The 26,779-nt window shown below is 38.2% G+C and overlaps 1 protein-coding gene across 4 annotated transcripts; it reads left to right on the top strand.

Annotated features, from left to right (window-relative positions):
- The first annotated feature begins 1,501 nt into the window (after positions 1-1,501).
- On the top strand, positions 1,502-26,137 carry SLC35B3 (solute carrier family 35 member B3). 4 transcript variants are annotated; one of them, XM_076330512.1, is made up of 10 exons: positions 1,502-1,595; positions 6,192-6,470; positions 7,817-7,938; positions 9,873-10,027; positions 11,612-11,719; positions 16,368-16,465; positions 19,324-19,416; positions 19,807-19,918; positions 24,325-24,394; positions 25,515-26,137. In XM_076330512.1, exons 2-10 carry the CDS (start codon positions 6,270-6,272, stop codon positions 25,663-25,665), a joined length of 1,110 nt encoding a protein of 369 aa, XP_076186627.1. In that variant the 5' UTR covers positions 1,502-1,595; positions 6,192-6,269; the 3' UTR covers positions 25,666-26,137. The 4 variants fall into 4 exon arrangements, with proteins under 4 accessions (XP_076186627.1, XP_076186626.1, XP_076186624.1 ...); XM_076330511.1 differs by lacking the exon at positions 1,502-1,595 and adding an exon at positions 1,606-1,703; XM_076330509.1 differs by lacking the exon at positions 1,502-1,595 and adding an exon at positions 2,086-2,270.
- The last annotated feature ends 642 nt before the right edge of the window (positions 26,138-26,779 follow it).

Here is a 26,779-nt window from a genome sequence, read left to right as displayed (position 1 = left end):
GGACCCTCTCAAGAAGGTGGCTGCAGTATTTTCCTCAGCAATCACTAATCCCCTTTCTCACAAACAGCTATTTTGCTGAAAGGCTTGGAGGGGGCAGGGGGGTGGGGCATTCAAATTTTTTTTTTTTTAAGTCAACCTCAAGCACACACTTTCTTTTTGGCGTTTGTCACTTAATAAATATCCTTAAAAATATGATTTTAAATGCTGGTGCACTTGTTGCTACTATCCATAATACATACTGATTTACTACGCTAGCATTGGAAAAGGTAAAGGAAAACTTTTAAAACACTGCAAACATAAAAGCCTGAATTTCCCAAACACTACAGTATAAGAGATATGTATTTATGTACAACGTTAAATACTTCTGAACATTGTTACTAGAAACACAGCACTTCTATTTTATAGCCTGATATGATTAATAATTAGATTTTATGTATTCTCAAGTTACATCTAGTTCATGTATTTTCCCAAAAATGTCTTTAGCTACCTTTCCTCTAGGTTTTTTTTAACCTGATTCTTTTGGCCATTATGTTGTCTACGCATTTTGCTGTTATTGCTCTCATTTACCTTTTCGCCTGTCATTATTAAATACTTTTATTATTTTCTTCCTGCAGTCTCACGTGGAAAGATCACAAGGCGGCCTCCCTGTAGAGTGAAACCCATTTTTGCGATTTTTATGAAGGCAGCAGCTTCACGTGGGCGGTCTACTACTCACATTAGAATAGCAGAGCATCAGCCAAACCCTGGAACACAACTTCTTGCCAAGGATTCCAAACTATTTCGATTTCACCGTGGTGCGAAACACAGCCGCGTTCTCCCGGGGCTTTTCCAGAGCACTAAGGCTGGCCCGCTCGCTGCGGAGCTGAAGCGGCGCCTGACCAAACCACGGCTACCGGCGCCCGGGCTGGGAGGACGCACCTGCGCACCTGCCCGCGGGGGCGCCAGGGCGGCCGTTGGAGGGCGGCGGTTGGCCCCGCCCCCCGCACCTGTCCCGCCGCGCCCGCGCCCTCACTGAGGCGCCCCCTCCCGCCCTCGCCGGGCGGCCGCTACCCGCTCCCTCCGCAGGGGGAGCGGGCAGGCGAGGAGCCCCTTCAGCGGCGCACCCCGAGCGGAGGGACCCTCGCTCGCTGCCGCCCGGGACTGCTTCCCCGCATCGGGAGACTCGCGCCCCGGTTGATTTTCCGGCGGGGAGGAGCGCGTAGCGGAGTTACCCCCGGCACCCCGCCCGCCCCCAGGGACCCGCGGGGAAACCCCTCGGCAGCCGCGGCTGGGAGTGGGCAGCCCCGCCCCGCCCCCTGCCGCCGCCGTGGGCGGTTCCTAATGAAGAGGCCCCGCCCCCAGCGGGGGTGAGGCGGGAGCTGGAGGGCGTCGCCACCCGCCTCAGGTCGAGTAGCGGAACGCCGAGCGAGGGGCGCTCTCTCGATGCGCTCGGTGCTCGTGCTCGACCCCTGGCGTCCCCACCGCCACTTCCGGCGGCGCGCGAGGCTGGAGGGAGCCAGGCGAGCGGGACGGGCGCCGCGGCGGCTGGCGGAGGAGGGCGGTTGGCCGCTGCCGCCGTGCCCCTCCTCCCCCGCGCCTCCTCCCCCGCCAGACAGGTACGGGGGTGGGGCCGCTCCTCCCCCACGCTCCGGGGGCGAGTGGGGAGGAGGCGGGGTCGGTTTCTGGGGAGCGTCACCCGGCAACAGGGGACCATGAGCGCGACGGTGAGGAGCGCGGGCGGGAGCGGGAGCGGGAGCTGGCTGGTTCTGACAGGCGGGGGGCGGTTTGGCCGGCCCGAGGAGTCGGTGTCCCGCGGCGCTGGGCCCTGGGGGCCCGAGAGCAGCGAGACGTTCCCTTCCGCGGGGGGAGGGGCGGGGAGTGGCGGCCTGTCGCGGCTCGAGGGCCTCTGTCCCAGCCCTGCCCCTGCCCGGGGCAGCTGGCAGGTGCTCGGGCAGAGCCACGCCTGTCCTGGCCTCGGGCTGTGGCGTGGGCCATCCCCCGGCAGCTCGGCTGGCAGAGGGCTGGGCGCAGGCGAGTGGGCAGGAAGGAAGCAGGAAGGATCGTGCTGGTCCCCGTCCCCTTTCCCTGTTTTGCCTCCGGGGCAGGAGCCGGGTGCCGCCAAGCAGAGGATCTGCTCGGGTTTCCGACAGATGCACGTTTGCGTCCCTGTAACCCGGAGCATCCCTGTTATGGTGCCAGCTGCTGTCCTGCCACCGAGCATTTGTGGAACTGGCTCCAAAGGAAACGGATCTCGGCCCGGGCCAGCGTGGAACTTGCCTTGCGTGGCTCATGTGAGCGATTTTTCTGAGAGTACTGAGATGCTAGTTTCTGCCAAACTGATGTTTTTCATGGACGTTCTTCAGGGTTAAACAAAAGTGTCCCAGCTCCTTCATAATGTTTTTTCCATGCTTGGTACAAGTCATTAACTTTTTGGAGGCCAAAGAAATTTTGCTTTTCTAGTTACTTGTTCATTTGCTTCTTTTTCATGTAATAATCACTCTATTTTACTTGTGTGCTAGGTTAAAATCTTGCTCTGCATGGGACTTTTTTTCAAAGGGGAAGGAACAAAAAGTCTTTCATCCAAAGAATGTGTTGTTGACTTTTTTTCCACACGGGAGAAAAAAAAGGAGGGGAATATGCTATTTTACACACATCAGGACAGCTCTTAAGCCACTTGACTCTTCATAAAACAGACTTTTTTGCTGCATGTTTGTTCAAAAGGTGTATCAGTTGCTTGAGGGATTTTGATGAGAGGAGGATGAATAGCATTTTTGATACTTAGAAAAATAACAATTTGAGAAGTCACAGTGGACTTCAGAAGAGTTCTGTCACTGTTGGTAATGAAATTACTTGGGGGAGAGTGTTTCAAATAGATACATACATTTACAATTTCTTCAGTTGTTAAATAATGTTCCTTGAAACGTTTCTTGAACATGGTAATTTCTTTGTTTCCTTTAGAACATAATAGAGAAAAAACAATTACTATGCATCATCTTCTTATGGGTGGCCTTGGGCGTGACTAGGACTATCAGTGTTGTTTCTTACTACTTTAGTGGTAGACTCAGTAATCTGCAAGAAATTAAACGGACAGATTGTAAAAACTGATGATGTTCCTGAGGAAATATTTTGAATATAAGTTGAAAATGGGAAAAATTGTGTTAATTGTGGTGTGGGTTAACGCCGGTAGGCAACTAAGCACTACACAGCCACTTGCTCACTTCCCCCCACCCCCAGAGGGATGGGGGAAGAGGAAGGGAAGAGTAAAAGCAAGAAAACTTATGGGTTGACATAAAAATTGTTTAAGAAGTGGAGGAAAGGTGGAAAAAGAGAGACAGAAAACAAAATGGATGATGTAAAGGCAATCACTCCTCCCACACGTAGACCAATGCCCAGCCAGTTCCTGAGCAAAAGATGGCTAACCTCCCTAAGCCCCCTCCTCTCGCTTTTTATTGCTGAGCATGACACTTTATAGCATGGAATATCTTCGGTTAGTTCAGGTCATCTATCTGGTTGTGCCCCCTCCCAACCTCTTGCGCACACCCCAGTCTATTCACTGGGTGTGGGTGCAGAGGGAAAAACAGAAAAGGCCTTGATGCGGTGCAAGCTCTGTTCAGCCACAGCTAAAACATTAGTGTGTTATCAGCATTGTTTTGGTCACAAATGTAAAGCACAGCACCATACAAGCTGATATGAAGAAAATTAATTCCATCCCAGCCAGACCCAATACGTAAATACACTTGTTACTGTTTCTGCTTCTACTTCTTCTGGTCCTGACACAGGTGTTACACAAATAATATCTAAATTAGTGGCCAGAGTAGAAAATGTAGGTACAAAACTATGCATTATACAATTCACTCCATTTTTGGACTCTTGAAGCACACATGACAGTGCATGGCTGTGTCTTCCGCTGGGCATACGTCATTCTCTGTGTTTCAGCTTAGGTGAAAAATGAGGCTCAGATTAACAAGAGTTGCAGAAATAATGTCACACTTTCTCAGCAGGAACAAATGCTACGTGCCTATCCAGAGGAAGTGTACACTGCACAGGAAAGATCTGAACAGGGACCAATGAAAATACAAGTTCAGCTAAGATGTCAGCAGTCGATAGATTTCTAAATACATTGCCTTTCCTTCATGGTGATTTGCTCCTTGGTCTTGAACTTGGGAGTCCTAACTTTTCATGCAATTATTCTGGGGAGAGTAGTAATTCATATCCTGGTTCAGTGACCAAGTAAGGATCACTGAATATCTTCTGCAGGCACCTTTACTCTGCTTTCCATAGTGGTGGAACGCTACAAACATAGGACTAAAGGGGACTGCTCAGTCATCATGCCCCATCTTAGCTCTACATAATTACTTTCATAAACTTCACCTTAAAAACAGTTCAGTTGTTCTTTCTTTCATTTTTAGGCTGCTCTAGAATACAGATAGTGTAGGGAAGAAAAGGTAGTTTCTAGTAAAGTTTGTTCATGGTCACTTCATGCCCATTTGCTCTCATCCTACTGTCCTTAAAATTAGAATTATTTTTCCTCCTTAGTGGTAATCCCTGTGATACTTTTATTTAAAGCAAGTCTATTTTCTCTTCATCAGGGTTTTGCTAGGCTAGACAAGTTACGCTTTCATCGTATTTCAGTATATAAGGTGGGCAGTCTGTTCCTCCATCCTGATAACCTTTTTTGCAGTTGTTCTTTCAATCTCTCTTTGAGGGTGATCAGAACTCTGTAGGATATTGTACGTGAAGGCTCACTAGTGCCTCATTGCATGACATTGGTACTTTTCTGTTTTTACTGAAAAGAGTCTACTTAAACTTTTTCCATTTTTTTTTTTTATGGCCACCTCATTTTGGGATTAGCTAACAATCCACAAGGGTAAACTTTCTAGTTCTTGCTTTTGGTTTTTAACTGAAGAGCTCTGAATTTATACACAAGTAATTATTATAGTCCCTAAACTCCTGTTATAGTCCCCAAGCTGTTCTTTCAGAACTTTCACAGGAATCTTGTTCCAACCTGATAGTAGGTTGTATCAAAAAAGGAAACATAACCACATTGCAAGTTTTATACTAATTCTTCATTTTTCAGCTAAACTTGTAATTTCTTGTATTGTATAATAAATTACCAATGTCCGTGCAGATTACATTTACTACATTTATTGCATGATCTAGCTTTTATATACTAGCACATTTTCCATTTAAAAACAGTGGGGAAAGCATTTTTCATACATGTGTGATGAGGAGAAGTATTTTTGAGCTGGGGAAAACAAACCACTGAATAGTTGAGACAAACAGAGTTTAATTACTGGCTGCTCGCTGAACTAGATGCTGACCTACACTTAAAAATCTTGGGACGACTGACTGACCAGTGTGTTTATCTTGAGGCTGAAAAGAAAAAAGAAAAAAAAAAGCCTCAAACATCATACTCTCTGCTGAGCTGGAGAAAAGAATTATTTGCCTGTCAATCTATTAAGCTGTTAAATTCCTTCTCCAGGCTTCAGTTATCCAATTTTGTTTTCTATTACATGTGGAAACAGATGCATGTGGTTAATATTAAAGGGATTGCCATACTATAGACCTCATCAGATAACCAATCTAATTTCTGAGACTGGCTTCTTAATCTTCTTGTTTCCATCTTCATGTTCTTTTCCTCAGAAGAGTGTGAGAAATAGTGAATAAATGTGAGAATGAGGGGATAACTTCTTCCAGTTCAACACTTGCAACCAATCATAGGCTCAAATCTGTAGTTTTTAGCAAGGCTTCCCATGTAGTGGACTAGTCTGGTATATTTCGCTGTGAAAATGAAGTAAAGTAGACAGAACCACAGCGCTTCAATTCCAGTTCTTTCATTGTGATTTGATCATGGGGATCACTTCTCTCCCAAGCAATCACTCCTGTGAGTACTGGCATAAAAGGGCTAGTTTAAGCTATTGTGAAAACAAAGCTGGTTTTCTATTGCTGGTGTTTTGGGGTTTGTTTGGTTTGTAGAGTGTAGGAATACTACTTCCCACATGAAGGAAAAGTGCTTTCGTAAAGTGTTGTTGGCCTCTGATATTAACTGATGTTAACTTCGGACATCAGAAAACATAAATAAAATTTGTGAATAAAAACAATCCAACAAAACTCTTAAACGTTTATATTTTCCGTATAAATGTCCCATTTGTTGACTGTTATTGTTGGAAGGCTGTATGTTAAGTCTTATCTGACTTTAGCGTTTCTTTCAGCTTTCAGACAGAGGACACACAGAAAGAGAAGAGCAGAAAGAAGATAACAATAGCACCGAATGCAGCGAACTAGGAATCATGGATCTGAAATTCACTTCATCAAGAAAATACATTTCCATCAGTGTACCTTCCAAATCTCAAACTATGTCTCCTCATATCAAATCAGTAGATGACATTGTAGTTCTTGGCATGAATCTCAGCAAATTTAACAAACCTACTCAATTTTTCATCTGTGTTTCTGGAGTTTTTATGTTTTATCTAATCTATGGATATTTACAGGTAAATGTTATGAACTTGTGTCTTAGGCCAATTCCTCCTACCCCTTTTCTTTTTCAATATAATAATAATGTAGTATGTATTTTAATATGTATAGACGTTTAAAATAGATATTGATTGCAAAGTCAAGCTTTCAGAATTCAAGACCAGTAAGTAATTGTATAATGTAAGATTCCATTATAGTTCATGTGCCTATGAGGCTTGGTTCAGTTGGACTTTCATAACTTGATCTTTTACTTCTGTGTGCAAGGTATACCTTTCAATATTGTTTCGAATGTGTATTCTTTAAATGTGGTTTCATAGTCTTCTGAAAACAAACAAATTGTAGAACCGTACAGACTGACATGTATAGTCTTCATTGGTATTGAAACCTTTATATCTCCTTGAGTTCTGAGAGTGCCGTACAGTAATAGTAGTCTGTTGTTCTCTCTGCTCTCCCTTCAGGACGGAGCTGAAACATGTACTATGGTTGTTTGTTAAGCAGAAGCATAATGTTTATGCCATTTTAGTTAAACATTTCTCTTCCTGCTAAACTTTTCTCTTTTATCGTGAGCAGCTACATTTCTGTTCCTTTTTTTAATTTTTTTTTAAGTTCACTGAGTCTTCTCAATAAAGCAGTGATTTAAAAAGTTGATAATTAAAAATCACCATGTTTCCAATGCAGTTTTCAAAAACAGCTGAGAAGTTTGTTAAAGTTACTTCCAAAGTTAGACAAAGTTATTGGTAATTGAAAGCAGAATCTCCAAAATATTAGGTAGTCTTTTGTTTCTATAACTGACACATCTACATAATTCTTTGTGCAGTGCATGTATTTTTCCATAACAAATTGCTCTGGTTTTAAATGTTCCTACAGCCTGCAAATTTATAAGCTCACAAGTGCTATTTAATGCAGGCACTGAAAATATTAGGTGCGCATTCCTAAGAGATGAAAATTACCAGTAAATATGTCTGTTAGAGAAAGTTTGTATTTAATTTATTGTGAGCTATTTTTAAATTCTGGATAAAACCAGTCTACTGAAGTAAATGAACTGAAAACCAACTGAAAAGCAGACAGGAAACCATCTATAATTTGAGATAAATATTAATGGATCAAATGTATTCCCCTGATGAATTGATCCATTAATCGCAGTTGATTTACACCAGCAGTATATTTTCTCATTGCATTTTGGAGAACCTAAATTGTCCTTTTCAATACTTTGCAAGTTACATGTGGCAGGTAAATTCTCGTTAATAACCAGCAGCTGCAAAGGCTAGATTTGCATGTACATGAAGGAGAAAAATCTGTTGATTTTGTTTTGATTTAATATTTTGGTGTATGTATGTGACCTTGGTGGATTTTGTTTTTATAGGAATTGATATTTTCAGTGGAAGGTTTTAAACCTTTTGGTTGGTACCTCACTTTAGTGCAATTCGGATTTTATTCCATTTTTGGACTAATAGAATTGCAGTTGATTCAGGACAAAAGGAGAAGGTATGTGTTTTTCCAAGCATTTTACCCACTGTCCATCAAATTAGAAGCATTTGATGTTTATGGTAAATTTAACTTCTGTTGTTTGAATGTGAATACTGTGAGGCATTGGTAGCAGTTCCGTAGTTAAAATAATGTGATTTTACGGGATGAAGTTACAAAATGTTTTATAAGCACTCACTTAGATTTCAGACCTGTAAGTAGTCTTGTTGACTCTACTGTCACTTTGTCCCACTTACAAAGCATATTCTATCCTTAAGGTAGCTGATACAGACTGACTCATGTACGTATTGCGTGGGATTATCACATCTAGAATAGGGCCAACTGCACTTCACAGCACCTGAAGCCATCTCTCGCTGAATACCCTTTCCTCAAACCTTTGTACCTCCTCACCAAGACGTTCCTCTGACATGCTGTGCATCTTGGAGCGTGTCAGAGGCCTGCTCTCTGTTTGCTGTATGGCTGTGTAGGTTTGCTTCAAAGGATTTCCTTAGGTTTTGCATTTTTCATTTAAGATAGCACTCATAACACCCTGCCACAAAATTATTCTGTTTTCACAGCAGCTGGCCAAGGAGATTCTTGCTGTCTTGAATCCTATAGATATGGGATAGTTTCATCTGACTTGGTGTGGCCGTTCTATGGCTTCCTGCCCAACTACAGCCTCTGCAAACTGTATATTGAGGCCCTCTGGAAGCTTGGATAGAGGTTGTCATGGTGTACATGAATTTTAAAATTGCTTTAAAGCATTATATCCTAGCTGAGCATAACTAGTTTTCCTTACCTGTAGTCAACCTTGGCTGATTTTGCATATACTGATTTTAGGTAATAGATTTCTTTTATAGCCAAACAATGTAACTTTGATAAATTATTCTTTTTATTTTAAACGCTGACAGCTTATATTTCAAGTTATCTGACTTTTTGAGATGCATCAGATAATATTGCATAGTTACCTTTTGGGTGTTCTGTAACAAGTATTTAGGTTTTGATTACCAAATAGTTGCTAATGCTTACAGAGCATGACCCTGTAAATAAGTTAAGTTGGAAATGTAGATTTTTAAATACACTTTATTTTCTATAACCTAGGCATCTTCTTGTAGACATTAAAAAATCTATTTCCTAATTTTTATGCAGAATTCTCTGTTTCTTAAATTTTAAATTTTTCTCACTTGCTTCAGAGTATGCCTACATCACATAATGAGTTATGGATCAGACAGCGTTACAGCAAGACATCTCCTTATGTTGCTTAATGTGGCTCTGAGTATATAAAAAATAGCTGAACATATGCACAACAATAACTGTAAAAAATCACAAAGTGAGCACAGCAATTGCTAAAAATTACTGTTGGATCATCTGTTGTCAGGTGATAATTTTGTCAAATTGCAAACAATACATCTGAAAATGTTCAACAAACCCCTCCATTCATGATATCTGAATCACTTCTCTCTTAGTTCTGTTGAGTTTTATAAAACAATGGTACTTTTTTTTTCACCTATCTTCATTCTAAAAATGTCAATGTTTCTGTGAAAACTTCACCAAAAAAATTGACACAGTGACCACGACAGGACTAGGATTCAGGATATCTTGGTATACCAACCTTCCGTGTTTCCTTTGACAAATAAGCTGAAGCCTTTGTCTTGATTCCTCTGTAAATAATATACCTTCTCTGAAGGAGGTTAAAGAATTGCTGCTTGAATACTTCATGAGCCATGAAGTTTTTATTGTCTTGTATTTGAATGCTGTTTATTAGCAGTAATTGAAAGAAATGAAATTTGAATTCAGTCATTTACGTGCGTTTTTAAATTTCTATTATGGAATGAAATTCAGTGAGAAAGATGGCCAAGTTGTAATACAAACATATTCCTTCATCTAAATTTTCCAAGCTAAATCTCCTCTAGATGAGTCTGTAATACCAAGATTCATATGTTTATATTTTGTAGAATTCCTGGCAAAACCTACATGATAATAGCGTTTTTAACAGTGGGAACTATGGGTTTGTCAAATACCTCTTTAGGATATCTGAATTACCCTACTCAAGTCATCTTCAAGTGCTGTAAGCTGATTCCAGTTATGATAGGCGGGGTTTTTATACAAGGTAAGTGTTAGTCTTGCTACTAGGTGTTTTTTCTGTTGTTTCTTTGGGAGGCAGTCATGTATGGAATCCTGTACTTTGTTAAATTCCACTGAGGCTCTTGGGTAGAGAGGGACAGGTAGCATTTTTCCTATAGCAGGAAAAACGTGAATTTCTGAAGCGTCTTCTCAGAAAATGTACAAATACAATTAGATGAACAGAAAATGTGGGGAAAAAGAAGTTGTACAGGTCACTTGCAAAACTTCATTTTTATGCAGGCTTTCTTAAATTTTAAGTAATGTAACTTTGTTTTCTAAACCAAATCATTTCATAAATGAAACATTTTTGATGGAAATGGAAAATTTGAAATGGGGAAAAAAAAATTAAAATCCAGCCATGATTTGTGAAGAAATCTCCTACTCTTCTTGTTTGAAAAGCTTGATTCCTAAATTCCTAATTAAAATTCCTACATTTTGATGAAAAGTTTAATCAGAAGTACACCTGACTTTACATGTCTTTTGGCTAGTCCTAAAGTTATAGTTCATATTCCGAGAACAGAAAAAGGGATCTGGAGAACAACAGATAAAGGCTATAGTTATGTGAATAAACATACTTCAGTATTTCAGGATTTAGAAGACTTAAGTATATTATAAAACTTCCTATTTATTCAATACATAAGGATTCATTAAGTCAGTAAAGCTCTGCAAGGGCAAGTGTTATACAACAGAATCTAGAATGATACATTTCTGTTTCTGTAGTTAATTCTGGCCTTCTAGTTGCAACAGAAAGCTGAACTTTCAGGGGAGGTTACAAGTTTACATATGCACATGTGTGCACAGTATTTACCTTTTATTAGGAGTCATTTTGTATCATTTTAATGCAGAGACTGGTATTCCCTTAAAGCTTTGTGAAACTTTATATTGTGTTGTAGTAGTATTGTAGTCACAGCAGCCGTGATTTTTATTATTATTATTATTATTTATTTTAAAAAATCAGTTAAAATTTTCAGTTCAAAAAAGTTCCCTTGGAAGCTTATATTGAAAGTACAGCTTCTGGGAAAGGAATATGTTATTTCAAACAAGATACACTAACTCCTGCCTTTTCACTTCCCCACTCTATTTCTTTCTCCACCCCCCTCCAGATCCTGTCTCTCCCAAACTAAGGGATAATGTAGGGTTCTAAAAGTACCCAAATTATCTTAGTGTTTGGGAATGACTTCTGTCTATTCAATAAAGGCAGCCAAAATGTCTTGCATGAGGGAAAAATCTTAAGAAAACATCTAAGCTGTCCCGAAGTTGCTGAGATGGTGCTTTGTCAGGGAGGATGTGCTTTATGTCATTCAGAATGTGCTTTATGTCGTTAGCAGTAAAACTAAAATTGACCACAAGAATCAGATAGTATCTGTTAAGGTCCTCCTCCACGTTAGGAACTGCTGTTGTAGAAGAAACTAATTCCAGTCATGAAAGGCCAGAGCATTGAGTCTTCCACTTAAGTAGAAGAATGACATTGGAAGAGTTTTTTCTTTGTCTTCTAGTCTGCTAAACAGGATAAACGTGAAATTCTGAGTGTGTTAACAGTCCATTCATGTTGTTTGTATTGCTCTTGTAGGAAAACGTTATAATATTGCAGATGTGTCTGCTGCCCTATGTATGAGTCTTGGATTAATATGGTTTACTTTAGCTGACAGCACAGTTGCACCAAACTTCAACTTGACAGGTAAAGATATATTATATTTTAGAGTTTAACAAAAAGCTTGTTTTTTCCTACAATGAGTGTTCCATAGAAGTTCTGAGAGTTCTTGGTGGAGCGCCTTCAGGTATCATATGGACAATGCAGGTTTCATTTTAGCTTTGCACTAGCAGAACTATATCTGTGGCAGAAGAGGCCTTTGTTCTAAGTGATTGTTTTTAGATTCCTAAAATTTCTGGAAATTCCACCCCTTAGATTGAAATGTCTCATGCTTGTTCTCAAGAAATATTTATTTCCCAGTAGATACGTTAAAATAAATATGATAAAATTCAGTTTGACCATTGTAAAACTTCAAAACATTAGTTGTCTTTTCCAGTTAAACCTTTAAGTCTTTTTCCATTTCGGAACCATTTACTTTATATTAATTGATGGTCTCACTCAGATTTGCTGTAGTTCTTAGTTGGAGTGCCCACGTTCTAACTTTTCTATACTGTGTAAAATCAGAAGCAAAGAAAAGATTTTAACCTGCTTGGGTTTAAAAACTTAGTTGAATTTCTTTCTCAAATGACAAGGGAGAATTGGTTATTCATAAAGTCCATGTTATTTACTTGGCCAGTGTTTGGGTTATTACTGAACCTTGAAAACTTTTGAATATTCCAACTTCTAGTATATTCGTCTTTTGAAATTCTGAGATGAGTTACAACAACTGTTACGACAGACGTTCAGTGTGAAACCTTTATTTCTTAATAGTGGAGGCACTGATTTAGAAGTTTTGTTCCTAAAAATAATAATAAATTCTCGGTTTTAAGGAAAAGACTTTTTGTCCTCACAAAATATTATTTCATCTAGTGTTAGTAATGATCAATTTGTGATGTTGTCTAAACTGTATGTTTCTTTTGCCTTGCTTATAAATTAATTCTCGTGCCTTTTAATGTCATTTTAGTGCTACTGGTAGTGGAAGAAATTACAAAAATCTGTGAATTATATAACCTGCTGTGCATTTAATGTGTTTATGTGTGGTGTAACTGGGTGGCTACTTGAAAAAAAATATATTTTGAGTACAGTATGACGTTGGTATGCATGTAACTATATTCTAGTGTTTCTGATGCATAGATATGTGTTACCATTACAGCTATTTTTGACTATAGCCTCTAAGTGCATTCACATGTTAATATATTCCTTTTGTGAAATTTGAATTGTTTTAAATATGTGCTATGACTTAATTCTGAAAAGATTTGGGAAGTTGATTCTTCATCTCAATGGGATAGGGTAAAGTGCAGCAAATGTAGCAAAGTCCTGACACCCTCAAAGATCTGCGAAACACAAGATAAAAAACTTTAAATGTCTTCAGAGAATAAACAGGGTTGTCTTTCATTATTAACTTATTTTGAACACTTCAAGCAAGTCTGTGTATAGTGAAGCTTAGAGCACTACCATTTGGAGGAAGTTAGTTCTGTGAAAATAGAATGTAGAACTAGAATTCAAGAGTCTGGATCTCCCCTTCGGAAGGTGATTCAAAATTCTCCTGCTCACCTTCTGAGACGCTTCTTTCTGTATCTCTCTATTCCCTCTTTCCTGTTTTGTTTCATTCCCATGTCACTTAATTTAACCAGAAGAAACTTTTCATAATGGGAGAAGTGGAGTTTTTCCTCTTCTTGGATGAATTATGGAGATAGATGGTCCCTTCCTTCAAGAAATGTTCTGATTTTTGGCATTGCAGAAATATGTAGCTGCCAAGTGTAAAACCAGTGATAAGAATTATTAAAAACTTTGCTCAACTGCAAAATGGCATATTCTTTTGAATAATTACACTTTTCTCGATGTAAATCACAGAATAAGAGCTGAAAACAGAGAGGCAGAATTTAATTTTGTGTCTTCATAGAGTATCTTCAGAGAAATAACGAAGTATTTAAGGATATTAAAACTTTCAAAAACATAAACAGCAAATTAAATTACTGTTTTCTAAAGTTGCAGTTTCATGTTACTGCCTACTTACTGCCCCTTGAACTCTTGAGTTCTTTCCAGTGATTTATGCACATTTATGTAGAACTGTTTCCATGCAAACTAGTATGATTCTAGCATGATTTCATAGAACTTCTACTAACGTGTTAAGAACAAGCTGTTTACATTTCACAGTTCTACAAGAGCAAAAGTATGCTGTAAACAAAACATAATCTTTGTTGTCTAATGCAAATATTAAAAATGGAGCATGAGCAGACGTGAAATATTATCTGGATGAACATTTTTACAAAAACCAGAAACTCTCTTCTGCCAGAACAGATACATATTCGTAACTACGGAAGAGGTATACTTTTCAAGATGGAGTTGGTGCTAAGACCTCAAAGCATCTCCTGGCTTTATTATTATCAAACTGGAGGGGTAGTGGTAGATATCCTAAATAGCTGTGAATAATAGATACAGGACTTCCAAAAGAGAAACCAGAAGAGAAGGGTGTGTAGAAGGAGACAGCCTTGAAACATTGGTGCTACGGGAACTTCCACTGTTCTGGCATTACAGGTGTAAGTGGAAATTAACTATTTTTGTGAAGACACAGTAAAAATATCAATTGCATGAAAATTCCTCCACCCTAGACTGTTTGTACAGGTGCAGTTTAGTCTTTTGCAGACTGAGGTGTTTTGTCCTTAGCTTCACTGTTGTTAAGATGATGTTACTTGGTTAACTACCTCTGCTGTGTCTTCTAATCTTACGTATGGCAGGCTTCTAAAATGTGCAGTATTAAAGAGGTCTTAATGGGCAGGTAGACTCCAAACAACTCACTAGTCTAACACATTTGTGTGGTGGGGATTGCAAGTGTGAGAATGTATTATTGAAGAACTTATGTAAATATCCAATAGTTTGTAAATGTATAAGCAGCGTTAATATTTTAATGACTTCAAGCATCACATTAATAGTGTAAAATACAATGTAATGTAGTGTTTCAACCAAGTCTGTTGGTGCAAGACCTCCAGGTTTAATTTCTTTCAGAACTAATTTAGGACCAGTTCTTCCAATCATTTTACTCGTGCTTTACATACTACATAATGTTACTGGTCTCGTTCATGGTTTTGTGGCTGCTGCTCGGCAGGTGCAGTGCTATCACAACGAGTGGAACAATTCTTCTCTTCATACTCCAAACTGTGCATGTACGTAATATTAACATGTGTCTTGTCCCTACATTTCTCCTTTCCATACGCTCTTGCACTTCAGATTCCAGGTAACCTTTTCATCTCAATCCAGTCCTGAACCGATGTATTTGTCCAGTGATGTGCCTGGGCCATTAAGCGCTGCTGAGAGAGAACGCAGATGAAGACATACTCAGTCACTTTACAGAAGTGATCTGCAGCAAGACTATTGCTGAGCTGGAGGTGTTGTTATATCTTTGGACCAGAGCTGAATCCATAGTTAATATCTCTATACTGTGGTGTTTAGCATAACCAGTATTATTCAGGTTATCATGTCATTTCCATTGACTCTTACCTTTTCCAATGCCAGATAACTTTGGATAATGAAGCGTCTTTTTTCTGTTGCTTCAGTTGCATAAGTCTAGCCTGGGAAAGGAAATGGTGCCCAAACTAAAAATGCTGGTTTGGAAGTTCCCATATATCCAGAAGTTGGCCAAGGAGATGCCACCTTAAACTTCATTGGTCTTAAAAATGTTAAGTCTTTCAATTCTGAAAATCCTAGCAGCTGGGATGTTTTTTTCTCTTTTTTTTTTTTTTTTCTCTTCGCCATACTCCATTTGGTTCATCAGAATGCTTATTTTGAGACCTCTGATAGCAAGAACGTAATATTAAGAAAATAAAACACTGCTTATTTCTAGTCTTCCACTCATTCTTCCTTGACACTTATGACGTTTTAAGGAACCAAGACTAGAGCAGACAGTAAATATGATTTTGATGACTGATATCTTCTGTAATGTTATATACTTAGGAAAAGTGGTATTTCAACCTGTGTGCATCATTAATTTCTACTCTTGCAACATTAAATACAACGGTTGCTACAGTCATGAAAGAATCGAAGTTTGGAGGTTGGGAAATGAATTGTGACTGGCATGGATAAAGAGTTATTAATTTTTGTTATTGGAAAGCTGATTACATTATTGACTGTGTAGTGACTTTGTTGTGAACAAATATGGTAACCTAAAACCATAGGTTTTGTACCTGAACTATAGTTTTTTAAAATTAATATTTCAACAGTGAAAGATTTCCACTGTGAATCCTCTTGCATTTGGTTTATCGTTACATCTAACATTTCTATTTGCCTTTGTCAGGAAAAATAATCTAGGATTAACTACTCAAAAGAGTATGTTCTCTGGTTATTTATCTTCATTAAAAATATCTCAATAAATGCAAATTATATTCTTTCACTCTTGTTACTACAAAAACTACAGCTAGCTTCTTTATAGCAATGTCCAGATGTTCCTATCAAGCTTAGAGACACACAGTGCTCGGGGCTTAACTGGTGGAGGGAGTGGGGGTGGACACTGCTTTATACTAGTATAATGAAACAGTTTTGCTGACATTTAGAATATGATATAGAAGGGGGTTTACTATTATTTTTCTATTCCTGAGATGATTATTTTTTTCAGGATAAGTACAGAGTGGTTTTTGTCACTACTCTGCTTTGCCAATAAATATTCTGAACAGGTTTTTGTTTGTTTGTTTTCTTGTATTAGGTGTGGTCCTAATATCCCTTGCCCTCTGCGCAGATGCAGTTATAGGAAATGTACAGGAAAAAGCTATGAAGTTGCACAATGGTTCTAATTCAGAAATGGTAAATACCAGATTTGCAATTTTAAAAGAACACATTCTATCATAGACAAGGCATACAATGACAAAACATGAAACTAAATCTGCTTTTCCCTTGCATATGTAAAGAAGGGCTCTTGGTGTACTATTCTTGGGGTTTTCTGTTTGTTTGTTTGGGGGCTTTTGGTGGTTTTTTGTTTGTTTTGTGTTTTAACCTTTCAGGGGTGCTGCTTTCTGTGTGCAACTTCAAATGTATACTGCAGCTACAAAAACGCTTATTTCTAGCAACAATTTCTTTGTCTACCCTGCAGGCCTGAAATCAATGGAGTATGATTTCTGTATGATCATGCACTTAATCTCTGAAAAATATATACTGTTCTTCTGGTATAGATAAGCATGTGTTACATGGAACACATAACTTTTCTTAGTTACATGCTTTTCTTACTTTGCTAGACTTCCAATTCTAGAGTATGCTAGCATTTGAGAGGCAGCCTTTTTTTAAGCTTTTGAAATCAGTAAAACTCTGACTTTCGGAATGGGTGAATGTGTGTGTTCCTGATTCAGTGAAATACATGATTTTGAAAAAGTCTTGCTCAGTATTTTTTACACGCTTATTTAGAATGCGGATTATCTGTTCATATGGTCTGACTTTTTTCTTTTTAGACAAAACTTATGTTTGATTGTGGCATCTTGTTCTCTAAAATAAAGTACATACAAGAAAATCTTTTATTATAACAGACATTATTTGAATATGCCACAAGTGAAAAAATTATTGAAATTTAATTTGCATATTTGGCATGTATTTGACACTTAACTAGAAAATCTAGTTTCTCATTTATGAGAATAGCTTCATAAATGGAGAGAAAATTAGTTAGAAGGAAGCTTCATTTGTGTCTGAAAATTGATTTAGGTTGGCTCAAGAAGTTTGAGCTGCAAGTTTCTGGAAAGTGGAAGAATATCCTGAAAAGCGTCACTGTATTCTTGTTTTTTATTTTTGTACTTTTTCTTAGTATTCAGTGTTGACTGCTGCCAGAGGCAGAGATCTTAGCTAGATGGACCTCACCTGACCCAGTGCAGCCTTCTATAGCTGTAATCTCTGAAATCCAAAATGAAATACAATCTGTAACTCTTTTCTTGCCCACTTTGCATCTTGCCAGCAGTCATCTGATAGTTGTTAAGTGCCTTACCTGCGATGCTCCTGTTATCTCCAGAACTTTGCTTTTTATTCTGCATTAGTCTGACAAACGTTGGTCTTCATATTGTATACTCATACTACTTGTAGAGAATCAGTGTAGAGGTTTTGTTTGTTTGAGGCGTAGAGATTACACTCTGGGATTTTGTTTGGAGAATTCAGTGCAGAAGTACAAGCAGAATATCAGAAATCATTTCTCTAGACCTCAGACTGTGGGTGAAAATTTAAGAGGCCTTCTGAATTGGAGATCGTGTTTAATGGACAGTGATCTGGAAATAAAATTGAATAGTAAAAGAACCTGTCATCCACAGGATCTCTGTTTCATTGCCGAATTTGGAACTTGCCATGGATTAAGCAATTATGAAAAGAGAAAAGATGTCTTGTGGCTGAAATAGTAACCACTGCTCTGGAAACTTATACCTGATTTTGCCTTGTGTGTGATTCTGAGGAAGTGACTTAAATCACACTGCCTAACAAGGAACTAGCAATGTGGTGCTCATTCCTGGTTGTGAAAAGTGATGTCTTTGGGTAGTTTGGGAGGAAAGCTGGATGCAGAGGCAAATGGAGAACTAGAGACTAACTTTTGTGTGTATAAATGCTGTAAAATAAGAGCTTTGAAGATCAGGTCATTGTTTTTTAAGAGGTTGAAAACAGTTCTGCTCTTGAAATGTATGTTCATCCTCCTTTATTGTAGAGCAGCGATAAGTGTTCTGTTGTCTCATGGCATTGTTATCAATTGTTAATAGATTTATTTTTGCAAATAATTGAGATAGTATAACAAGAAAACAATTGATGAAACCTGTGTCAAAAGAAGTAGGCCTGTAATTGACACTGAGTTTTGAAAGTGTAGTAAATCAGCATGTTCTAGCTGGTAATGTGCAGAATATTTCTGTTCATTGTTTCCTGTTTTCACAAGAAAAGGCCACTAAATGTTGCCCAAGCAGCTGAATGCCTCCCACTGCACGGGAGGATGTATGGATGGGCAGTTCCAGCTTCTATTGTTGCCTCTACATGGGAAAAGAGAGTATGAAGATTTTTTTGTTGCTTTTGTGTGAAGCTGTGAGTTAAATACGGGTACAGACAAAATGAAGAGCTTACCTGTTTACTGAGTATAGTCTGTTCTGAGTACTGAACTAGGCCTTAGCTGGTCATGTATGAAAATCTTGTATCCTATAACCATAATGCAGGTGCACCATGTACATGAACTGAAGTGACACAGGTGAAACTTATGTGACACTTCTTCTGGCAGTTCATAGTGCTTATGTGCTACCCTTTGCACATTTAATGTAATGTGGATCTTTACTGTGCAGGATAAGTAGCAGAAAATGAAAGACGTTTAACATATTATTCAAACTATTTGATTATATAGTTGTGTGAAGTTTTATTTAGGCTGTGAAATCCTGAATTTGAAGGATTTACCATAGTCAACATTGACCTCAGGATATTATTAAACTGGCTAGCTTACAAAACTTTTTTTATGTAGTTGTGGGTAGGAACAATGTCTCTGATACTTAGTATTCACTTTTCACTATACATCAGCTATTACAGAAATCCTAGTAAAAATATCTTCAAACACTGCAAGTTCAACTCTGAGAAGTTGAACATATTGATAGGCCAAACATTTGAAAGCATTTACTTTTGTCCTTTTGTATAGTATCACCTGGTAATTATTTTCTCTTAAACTATTCTAGGTTTTGTATTCCTATTCAATAGGTTTTGTGTATATTTTATTTGGATTAACATGCACTAGTGGATTAAGCCCTGCAGTAACATTTTGCTCAAAGGTAGGTGTAAAAATTTCCTTTTTTCTATGAACAATCTCATTGGAAAACATCGCTCTGTATGGTTTAGAAAAATCTCGCTACTTCTCTGAAGTTATATTTTCATCATGTAAACTGGTTGACTTGTATAGTTATTACAGTCTTTGATGTATAAGATAGGGTAGTGTTTTAAAAAACAAAACAAAATCACAGGACCAGACTTATGAGTTTATAATTTCATTATTATTTTTCCATTATTTAACTAAAATTAAATAAGGATCTTTGCATGAATGCATTGTTGAACAGCTTATTATTGCTCAAGCAATTGATTGAAGTCTGTAGTTTTATGCCATTTTGCAATACCTCAGGGTTTGTTTTACATTTTCCTAACAGGCTTTTTTGTTGTTCTTGCAGCATCCAGTTCAGACTTACGGTTATGCATTCCTTTTCTCCCTGACTGGGTATTTTGGCATATCCTTTGTTCTAGCGTTGATTAAAATCTTTGGTGCCCTTCTGGCTGTAACAGGTATGAACAAATGATATCTTTACTGCTTTTGGTATAAAAACATGAAGTAATCCTATTCTATTATTTAGGACAGAGCTTTTGAGAATTGTTCTCACTCTGGCTTTTTTTCTGTTCTTTGGGATGACTGATTGTGGTTTGTGTAGCATGGATCTTCTCTAGTAGTATGTGTTTGAGAGCTTCCTGGTCCTTTCTGTGCCGCAGTTTCAACTTTGAAGAGCCTGTTAAGTAATCTTGTGCATATAGGCTGTGCTATGTGTTAATGCAGAAACAACACTGTTCTAAACAGAGGAATTGCAATGGAAATGTATAGCAAGGTGTAAGGAAAAGACAGGTATTATTTGAAACGTGGAAGGAAAAGTAAGGATGTTCCAGTAAGGCATAGTAGGCAGCGTCATAGTCTCTAAGCACAGAATTTCTGGAAATTTCCAGCAAATGGTATTGCTAGAAAAACTATGAAGAACTCCCCCAAAGCTTCTGAATGTCTATCCCCTGTCAGTGGAATGCTGCTGTAGCAATGTTAAACGTACAGTCCAGACTCAGTTCAGAATACACTCAAGTGGAACAAATCCTGACTTTTGTGATGGTCTCCTCGCTTCTTTTTATTAAACTGAAGGGAATAAAGGGTGTGTATTAGTTTTGGAAGTCAGGATTTGAACTAAACAAACTTCTGGTGGGCTGTGTAACAGCTGCTGGATTATCTCTAAATTGCAACTTATGTATTCATGGGACAGGTACAAGCCTATTGTTAATGACAGCAGCAGACTCTGTCTAGTCTTGTAAATCTTTTAGACTTCGATGTAATTGTCCCGCAAAAAATGGAAGCAGCCAGGTTTTCTGTTGAATGCTTAGTACAGCATATGACTGTATCAACCATGTCAGAAGAAACAAATGTAAAGAACTCTGAGTAATATGTTGAAAAGATTTGGGCCCCTCACTGGGGTGTCTGCTAGCCGCAAGTGAATGTGGAACAGTATAAGTCCCTAAAGTATGTCAGAAGTTACTGGAATCCTCTCCAGGCTAAGAAAGTCACCAAATGCCATCTTGTCTGCTCTTGTGATAGTTCACACACAAACAAAAAGTTTCTGTGATGTGGTGTTCTCACCTAATAATATAATAATGACCTAGCAATAAATGCAAGTCACACCTATCTGCGCTGACATGCTCCAGGTAGGTGATGGATGAGGAAAAGGAGGGTGTGAAGCAGGAGGCAATCACAACCATTATAGATTTTCAACCTTTATAGATATTCAGACTTGACTCTTACCCGGTATGCAACTGGACATATTCTTCACGTTGAGTAATCAGTCATCTGGAAAAATCATGTGGAGAGATTGAAATCCTACTAGCTGAGATTGTCTGGCCCTCTGTGAGTGAGGAAGCCACTGAGCACAATTAAGTCTCAGCACTGTGCTGGCAAGTAATGTCATCTGGTTATGTTTGGTCTTTACTAATGCATTGGCTGATGTGTGCCTTAGAAGCAATGAAAAGTATTAAAACTAAACGTATTTTGTGTGGAAGGACAACTGTGTGGCTTCAGAGAAGGAAGTGTGTTCAGACCTTATTGATACTTTGTCTGCCTGAGATCCTTAATGGAAGAAGCAGTATAGAAAATGGTTAAATCAAAGGAATCGCTAGTTAAGACAGATGTGACAGAAATTGCGGCTCAGAAATTATTTGTACGAGTTTATCGTGGCTTGCATCTGTATTTGTGAGGCCGTGGCATATTTTCGTATGTGGCATTACCTGAGTGTGGCAAAGCTAGCTATAGCCGAATGACATAACTGTATCATAAGTGAATGCTTTTAACCTGTATTGTTACGAGTTTATAAAACAGTCAAGTGACTGAAGTGTTTACATATTGGAATATCCTCAACTGTTGGAATAAGGGGAAATAACCCTGCTGTTCATTTTAACAGCAGTTAATTGTAAAGTTAATGTTTTTTATGTATCTAACAACACTAAAGGAAAAGTCTGACATGATCATTTCTCAGCATCTTCCTGTACACCTGTTTTCAGGCTGTCCCTAAAATTATTACTCTTTACTATATGCAGCTGCTATAGAACGTAAAATTGTTTGTCTGTGGAAAATTGTTGCTTCCAAACTTAAAATGTAACTTGAGTGTATTTTTGAAAAATCAGTCATTGCCTATCTAGCTTCTCCTATCATTTATATAGTCATTACAGTAGTCTGTCAAGAACGGTTACACCAGGCTCATTCCTTCCTCAAGTTACCTTTTCTTAAAACTACAAACATTGGTCACAAGGGCCTGGGGGGGGAAAGGTGTAACAAGATGCCATGGAGCTACTTTCCTCTCTTCCCTCTACCCCTAAAAGCCGGTTTCTGTCAGGTGATGCTCTCCTTCATTCGCAGTAGTGAAGGAGAGGAAAATACAGACAGTTGTTTTCTGACCTGAGGATTGCATGCTCTGCTCTCCTATTAATTGTTGCTTCTGCAGCACTTTCTGTTATAACGAAGTTCAGTACGTCTCCTGACTGGAAATTGGCCCTGATGAGAGGGTTGGTTCCTGTATTAAAATAGCTCTTTAAAAAAAAAAAAAAGTCTTACTGTGTTAAAATATGTTTAAAGATGCTGTGGAATAGGAAACCCTTCCCAGGTTTTCTTATGCCTGACCTTGACAATCCTAACACTGGAGCCCTTTCCATCTTGCCTGTAGCAATGTCAAAATGTTTATTGTGCCTTGAAAGAACACCACATTCATTACTGTCCCTCCCACCCCCCCATCCACCCTCCCCCTTCTTGGGGGGGAGTGGGGTGAAAGAGTTTAATGAAAATTGTATTTCTATTAGCAGAATGAGAAATTATTAGACTTAATTGGGAAAAAGAAGAAAAGGCACTTAATTTAGAAGGAAATGGTTACATAAATATTTTAATTAATAACTGATTTGAAAGAACAGAAATAATCGTAATTAGAAAAACTGAAGTAATTTAACCATTTTTTTAAATTATTCATCTGTAAACTGTTTTCTAATTAAAACTCAATTTTCTTTTTCATTCTCCTCTAATTTTTCATGTAATAGAAAATCATTTTATTTGATGCGCATAAATTTCTTAAAATGTAAAGAAAATTGTTACTAAAAAGTTGAGATTGGGGCAGATAAAGCAATGGTGATGGCTGTTTCTTCCACTACAAAACATGTTTTTAAGTAAATATTTGTTTGTGGGGGAGGGTTGGGGAGAATGAAACTTGCTTTACCAGCCATAACAGCGTGAAAATACATCCGTAGTCATTGGTTCCTTCTGTCAGTATGTTACAGTAAGACTAATGTGGGTTTAGTTACACAAGAAAGGCTTTCCAGTATGGCATAGTAGAAAGTACTTCATGGTAAGCAAAATATTTTCTGTTTAATAAAAAACACAGTTTTCTTCCGGTGCAGACAATTGTACTGGGGTCTGTCTTAAGTGAGAAGCCTGCACTATCATATAACACCTTCTCAGGCCCTTAACCTCCATAGCTAAACTTGTACGCCTGGCTGCATTGTTACTTTTTTTTTTTTAAACATTTTCTATAACTTTTACTCATTTATTGATTTTGTTTCAGTGATAAACTATATAGGTTTCCCAGTACACAATTTGCTAGCAACACTGTATTCTTGTTCATAGCAGATAGCATTGAAATTGTTCAAATAATTGTTGGAGCTATAGTTAATTTGAGAGTACCCCAAACAGATAGTTCAGTTCCATTTTGGTAACAGGATTGTGTTCTCAACTCTTCTTACTGCCATGATTCTTCCTAGTGATAAGATCACATGTAGAAGAAGGTCTCTTAATGGTTTTGATGAAAACTTCCTAATGCATAATCGTTGAAGTCGGATATCCTTGGTCTCTTAGGTTTCTAACCAAAATTGTGTTTCTCTGCACTGTTAGGTAAATTCTCAGTAACTTCAAAAGAATGACAAGATGCTGATCCCATTCCACTTAAAATTAAAGCCCAAACACCACTGGTGTGTTACTGAACTGTAATAACGAGGTGGAAATGGCAAGAGATTTGGTGTATCCAAACAGTGATACCACTTTTTTCTGCTTTAACAGATTAGTTTATACCATCAGTTACTTGCAAGGATTGTTTGTTGCCTTCAGAGATTGTGAATTGATTAGCGTGAAGTTATTAAATAGCAAGTCTTGTTCTGGAAGTTTCTCTGCTGCAGATACTGTGACTGGAGCTGATGCTACTGAGGCAATGTGCTCGTTTCAAACAGCGTATGGTTCTAGCGCTGTTTTGCACTGGACTGATGCGTCTGCAGTCTGTGTTTGCACCAAGGATGGTCCTCGTTTTAGCCAGACACCAAATTATGTAATGAGGTTATCTGCTAATATTGAAGACTATATTATGTTCTTTTGCTGTAACTGAATTCTTAAAGAAGTAAATATTTGTTTTCCTCTGCAGTAACTACAGGAAGAAAAGCAATGACCATTGTGCTTTCTTTTTTGTTCTTTGCAAAGCCATTCACATTCCAGTAAGTATTTATAGTTTTAAATGGAATTTTATATATTTTATAAAAAATTACGTTCTTGATCATGGAAATATAACAACAGTAATTAATCATATTAGGCTTTACTGCTTTTCATTTCGTACCTTCTACAAATGCTGGCCATCTGCTGTAAATATTGACTGGCTTGTTGATGCTAATCACGCTATAGAAAATAGTTTCCATTTTTCTAAAGGTCTGGAAGACAAGCTATTCCATGTGTTGGCATTTTTTTGTTGTTTTTTTTTAAGAAAAATCTCACATAATATCTAGTGCTTATGATACTTAATAAATTGTTTGGGTACTTTCTCTGTGGAGGAAGATTTGGCTAAAGGCAGGCATTTTCTCCATTACAGTATTGTTTCCCCTTTTACAAGCTCAGGTTTGAGTTCTTAGCTAGCCCTTTTAAATAACTGCAAGCTTCTATTATCTTGATGTATTAAATTGCAAGAGTTTTGAGCTTGGGTTTCTCCCTTTTTTTAATTTCAAGGAAGAGCTTACATTGAAAAATGCAGCTAAGTTGCTACATTGATCCTAATTGCTTCTGGTCTGAAACAAAATAGTATTCAATTTTATTGCTATGTATAAATTTATTTGAGATTTAAAAACAAAGCTTACAGCCAAATGCCCAAATGGAATTTACTCCAGCTCAAAATCTTGAGGCTTAAAATAATGGAGAGCTGAAACAAAAATGTGCTTACCTTGGGAAGTATGGATATAGGACACTGAGTGAGAACACATTTTGAACCAGTAATAGAGAGTATAGCTCTCATAACCGTAGGAAGGAAAATCATACTAAAACCCCTCAGGACTACTTTATTCATGTGAGATAGACAGCTACTGTTGTTATTTAACTATAAATGCACCTTAATAAGCTCTCCAGCCAGGATGGGAAAAGGAAGGGTGGAAGGATAGTAATAATAAAGATTCAAGCAAATTCTTTCTCAGAGTCCACTAATTTGTGGGGTTTGGGGTTCTTTTCCTTAAACTCTTCTCCCCTTAATGTAGGGGCTTTGTTTTTATTTAATCCACAAATATTGGTATGTAATCGCTACAGATAAAGTGCTAATGGTAACTTTTTTTTTCCCCTCCTCTCCCTCCCCTTTAGGTACGTGTGGTCAGGCTTACTGGTTGTCCTTGGTATATTTCTTAATGTTTACAGTAAGAATATGGATAAAATCAAACTGCCTTCACTGCATGGTCTTTGGAAAAAAAGTGTGGAAGAAAGAAAAACAAGGACGTTTTCACAAACTGTATAGACAGTGGCTTATGCCTTGTCTAGACTATGACTTATTATTTTATTGGAACAGTCTTCAGCTGATTCACTTTCCAAAGGGAACACTATTAAAACCAAAGGAGCTGAAGGCATATTGTCTGCTTGCAGATTGCTAGAAATGCACATTTTTGTGAGCCCTTTCTTCAGAGCACTTGAATTCATCATAAGAGGGGGTGTAGGCTATTGTCAGATGGCATTATCAGGCAATGAAGGACAGCAGCTCCTGGCAGACTGCTGAGAAGCTGCACTCCAAGAGGGACACAGTAGAAGACTAATTTGGGCATTTTAATAATATTGGCCATGTGGCTGATCTGAGATTAGTGGTTCTTTGTCTTTGTTAATTGTCTAGGCGGGGTAGTTTAAATGTAATACTGTATTAATATTTAATGGCACCTAATCAGCAACTGGTTGACCAAATTGAGATTTTAAAGGTGGGAGGTTTAGAATATGGTATATTGTCACTCTTCTTCATTTTAAATAAAAATGGGGGGGGAGGGGGGGTGTTAAGTTATTGATTAGATCATCACAGAACTTGGTATTTATTGTAATAATTGAATTTTTTATGGAAATCTTACGGTGTTACTCTTTTTGCTTGCAAGTAACAAAAATGAGATTGAGCCTGTGCAGTCAACACCCATGCTTTTACAAGGGGGGAATGGTCTTTTAGGCCTGAACAGGGTGAGAACACAGAATGAAAAAGTCATGATTGAAACAGTGGTCTAAGAAGCTGTTATTTGCTTATTCTGTGGTGAAATGCAAAATTTTTAGTGGCCTGTGGCCCTCCATGTCATAGTGGTGTAAAGAGACGTGGAAGTCCTCTAAATTAGTTACATCAAATCAAAACTCTTCATTTTCAGTATTGGAGTAAAGAATAACAGCATCTGCTAATGTATTTTGAATATATATATTTTGTCAGTCCTTGTGTGGTCCTGTGATGAACTTAAGAGGATTAGGGTGCAGATTACAATTTTCTTTATTTAATGACAGGAGGAGACAATGTACTACCAGTCCGTCTTTTTCATCATGAATTTAGGAAGACTAAGTCCGTTTATCTCTCTTACTTTCATATTCAATTTGCTTTTGAATCGCGTGCTGTC

The sequence above is a fragment of the Aptenodytes patagonicus genome, chromosome 2 (genome assembly GCF_965638725.1).
Source record: "Aptenodytes patagonicus chromosome 2, bAptPat1.pri.cur, whole genome shotgun sequence".
Taxonomy (NCBI): Eukaryota; Metazoa; Chordata; class Aves; order Sphenisciformes; family Spheniscidae; genus Aptenodytes; species Aptenodytes patagonicus.
Note: the sequence above shows the minus strand (reverse complement) of the source record. Positions and strands in the feature narration are given on the sequence as shown.

Coding starts and splice junctions, on each gene's coding strand:
- SLC35B3 (XM_076330509.1), top strand. CDS start 2,130: ATGCACGTTTGCGTCCCTGTAACCCGGAGCATCCCTGTTATGGTGCCA. Junction 7,939..9,872: donor ATTCAGGACAAAAGGAGAAG/GTATGTGTTTTT, acceptor TATATTTTGTAG/AATTCCTGGCAAAACCTACA. Junction 11,720..16,367: donor ACCAAACTTCAACTTGACAG/GTAAAGATATAT, acceptor TTCTTGTATTAG/GTGTGGTCCTAATATCCCTT.